The sequence below is a fragment of the Olea europaea genome, unplaced genomic scaffold (assembly GCF_002742605.1).
Source record: "Olea europaea var. sylvestris unplaced genomic scaffold, O_europaea_v1 scaffold1693, whole genome shotgun sequence".
In the NCBI taxonomy this organism is placed as follows: domain Eukaryota; kingdom Viridiplantae; phylum Streptophyta; class Magnoliopsida; order Lamiales; family Oleaceae; genus Olea; species Olea europaea.
Genome location: NW_019234612.1, coordinates 71,657 through 75,947, shown reverse-complemented (window position 1 = coordinate 75,947; position 4,291 = coordinate 71,657). Strand labels below are relative to the sequence as shown.

The 4,291-nt window shown below is 35.1% G+C and overlaps 1 protein-coding gene across 2 annotated transcripts; it reads right to left on the bottom strand.

The window, feature by feature from the left end:
* Nucleotides 1–673: 673 nt before the first annotated feature.
* On the bottom strand, nt 674–3,480 carry LOC111377632. Of its 2 annotated transcripts, none has more exons than XM_023000758.1 (2): nt 1,149–3,480; nt 674–917 (listed from the first exon to the last, which is right to left on the bottom strand). In XM_023000758.1, exon 1 carries the CDS (start codon nt 2,350–2,352, stop codon nt 1,459–1,461), a length of 894 nt encoding a protein of 297 aa, XP_022856526.1. In that variant the 5' UTR covers nt 2,353–3,480; the 3' UTR covers nt 674–917; nt 1,149–1,458. Both variants share the same exon structure in this region, with proteins under 2 accessions (XP_022856526.1, XP_022856527.1).
* Between the last annotated feature and the right edge of the window lie 811 nt (nt 3,481–4,291).

The window sequence follows — 4,291 nt, the reverse complement described above, 5'->3', positions numbered from 1 at the left end:
ACGAAAGAACACTATAAAACTACACTGATCCAACACATAATCTTCAAAATCGTTCACAGCCCTGTGAATTGCACGAGATCCTTTGCAATACCCTAAACCGACAGTTCATCTTACCAAAATGTTTTACCTAAAGTTCCCATAATATAAAGCTCTCATGTGAAGTAAAGAGTAAAATACGCAACAATTCCACGTATCATTATGCACGTAAAGTAGTAATCAGCACCAAGATGAACACAATCTTAGGGCTCAGATTTTGAAGCCGTGTCCCACACAGTCAAGCCTAATGCCGGACCTAGATCTTTAGCACATAGAGTTCTGAAACTTGCAAGAGCAGAGAAGCACGGTTTCCTCTCAAACACTAGGGGCGATAGATTGGCCTTAAAATCATTGACCATGCTTCTAATCTAATTATCTAGATTGCTTCAAATACAATGAAGTTGCTACCAGGTGGCAATCTAAGTAAAACGTGTCTTAAAGTAGAACTTTTAAATGGGTCCGGGTTTGGACTGATCTAGTGAGGATTGGACCACTTGGTTTGTCCCCAATTTAGGCCTAAGCTTGAAGATAAATCATGGATCATCGCTGCCCCAAGACTCGTTTGGCATCAAAACTCAACAATAAGTGAATAATATTCTATTGTATTCATCAACAAATTATAACAACATAATGACACTTTTAATCTTCAAAATATGCATAATAATGTGTAATAATATGCCACTAGGTTTTCATGATAACACAAATGTTACCGAATGACTGGAAATTCACAACAGTTGTATGGCCAAACAAAAAAAAAGAAAAAAAAGGATGTTTATAACAATAGCTTCCAAAAAGTGGAGATGTTAGGTCTTATGCTTGGTGGTTCTCTTTTTCGTCTCCCAACTCTTCCACTTCCACGGTCACATGAGACTCTGCATTGCCTTCACCAATTTTCAAAAAATATATATTAGGCAATACTAACGCTCTCTTCATGTATTTTTTGGTTATTTAGAATGAAATGCAAAAGAACTTGATTATTAATTTTTACTTGGTGAAATTTAAATTCAATAGATGCCTTAATAAAACTGATTCATAGTAATGGGAACATAAATAATAATAATAAATCTGAGGCTAAATTTTAATGAAACTAGAGAACAAAGGTATATGCATACCTGCTGTAGCACTTGCACGAAGTTCTTGTACATCTAAATGCACCTCACCACTTGAAGCAGTAATAATATTCTCACTGCTAGAAGTTGGGGCCGAAATACCATGGTTAGTGCTTTTGAGTAAAGTACGCCATTCGTCAATATACATTGATTGATCAGGTGATAGATTAGGAATTTCATGCTTTTGAAGAGCTTTCAGAATGCCTTGAGTTTCTCCCAAAAGGTGAGTCGCTTCCCGTATACCTTTCTCTCCTTTTTCTATGGCGCAATTGTTACATTTCTTGGGTATAACATGAGGTAAATTGGTCAGGCTTTAAGCAATTATATCTGCAACGATAACTGACAATCTCTCAAACACTTGAGTATCTGATGCTGAATGATAGCTTTCGTCATAGACCAACAGCAAACTGTTGCTTATTTTGTACATTGAATTAGCAATTATGACATTTTTAGGCAAGCTAATGGGACTCTCCATTGCATTTTCATTCAATTTACTTGTGAAGTCCTTCAAAATTGCTTCACTTTTATTTGCTAGATTTTGAAGAGTTTCTTTGGCAGATTTTGATACCCTCGCAAGTTTTTGGAGGTCCGTGTCTAACCACTTGTGCCTCAATTCAACTACAACCCACACAAAATCTGCAGCACTCGTGCTGCTCAACAATTTCTTATGAACATCCAGACTTTTCTCTACAAGGCGCACATACTTAAAACCTTCAATGACGCTTCTTAAAAACTGATTCCTTTCCTCATTTTGAACATTGGGAAGAGAAATCATGATACTTGTTAGTGTTGCCACGGATAGACTCCAGCAATTAAGAGGTTCTATGAGAATTATCGGAGAGACAAGATCACTTTCAAATTCTAATACACCCTCAAAGCTGGTGGAATTTTCCATAAGCTCCATTAGATATCTAGGCTGATACTTTGCACCAAAAATTATGGATGAATTAATAGAAGTGTTAATGAACATCAGGTATCCATCTTGTATTGCCTCACTTTCTAGAAGTAAAACAAAATTTTTTAGATCTTGCTCATAACCAAGCATGTATTTTGATTCGTTGGGATTGAATGAGGCCTCCGATTCCCTTAAGAAAAATTTCTTCAACATTACCAAGCACCTAATGATTCTCATCCTCAAGATACAAAAAAAGAGTACGATGATCAATGGGATTATAAATATTATGGGACCGTTTACTGAACACACCATTAAGCAGATAGATCCAAAAATTGAGATTGGCACAAGCAATTTATTCACAATCACAATCACTATTTGACTTCCTATGCAAATGTTGAGAAGTAAATTTCTGATGTGATAAATAATTTTTCTAAGCTTCTGGCCTCGAACTTGTAACAATGGAAGTCCCTTTTTCCACTATACCAATCTTTTGATCCTGTAATTCTTCATTTCTAAGGAAATGCTAGAGATGGTACATTTTCTAATATTCCGTACAGTGTGAATTAAAGCTACTAAAAATCTTCCCAAGGACATGACAACACAAAGAGCCATGCCTACATGTTGAGTCCAATAAATAAGATAGACTGACCATTTACAAATTCTGGCTTATTGTTTGTTGACAATACTGATCCATCATAAATATAACTAATGACGCAGATCATGAATAAAACACCGCTGGCCTCAGATCGCGCCATGACAAACTGAGGGTTACCTGTTTCTGCCATTACCCAGTACTTCTTCACGCGTGACTTTAACTTGCCGAAGTCCACTATTTCATTTCCTTGTAGTTCCTCTGACGAAATTCTTCTGTGCAATTCGTTATACTTTTGTTCCAAATATCTTTTACTTGTAGACACTGTTAAAGCAGAAGAACTCAATATAATGAACGTATAAACATTCATAAAGACAACCAACACTTGGAAATCATCTTTAATCACGCCTGTGAATATTTGGATGATAACATTTACTGTAAGTGTCACTATAAGGATACCCAATGCAGTCAAGTTCACTAATATACCTCTATCACTCATGGATCCCAGAGAAGGCATGAAATGAGTGGTTGAAGCACACAAGAAAGCAGTGCTAATACTTTTAGCCGCTTGATCAAACATACCTGGCATCGGGGTAGTTAGGTCCATTGACAACTTCACTGCAATGGCTAACACAGTCAAGGAAGCAGCATTGAGAGCAGAATATCTGCAAGGGAACCATAATTTTCTATGGCGGACAGAGTGCGCTGTATCAGTCGTAAGTGCAACGGTCCATATTAGAGATGCTACAGCAGCGTATAAGCCTATCCATGGCATCAGTGCTTTAGAGTCAATCATTTTGTTCAATTATTCAGCTCTCTTCCGATGAATGTACAGCTTTGAATTTAAGATATTGGGGATGCTGAGTGTAGTGGAAATTTCTTTGTTATTTCAGTAGTGCAACTTCAGCTTGTATTTTCAACGCATTGATGCATCCATTAAAGAAAAATATATCCAATAATAAAACCCCATGAGTCATCTCCAATATATTTTGAATCATTCAATTGACTAAAGAGTTATCCAGCATAAAATATATGTTGCAACGACATCATCATTATTGTCATATTAATAAATAATTCCTAATATAGCTTTGAAATTAATAAACAAATAAATACAATTGGACGGAAGGCAATGCTGACGAAATTAAAACTCAAGAAAATTATACCCAGAAAATTGCCTTCACGATATTAATTTTAATTATATCATATAATTTGATCTTATTTGAATGTAAATCAATCAAATTATTTGTATTCCAATTTCCTAATAGTTGAAGGATGAAATTCATGTTAAACGAATGTGGGATTATCAAATTAGAATTTCTAGTAGTTCAAGGATGAAATTGGTAATAAATGATGGTCTCATGATGAAATTCAAAATTCTTAATATTTGAAGGATGAAATTGATGTAAAAGTATAGTTCTATGATCAAATTCAAATACCCAAACAATTGAATGATGAAAATGAAGTAAAATGATAGTTGGATGACCATTTGTATTTCCTAATATTTGAAATTGATGTTGAAGCTTAGCTGGATGACCAAATTTCTACATCTGAATAGTTGAAGGATGAAATTTACATATAAGTGTATTCGAATGACCAAACGTGAATTTTCCAAAAATTGAAGAAAGAATGTCTTTCGCACACCAAAGGACTCTCCAAATA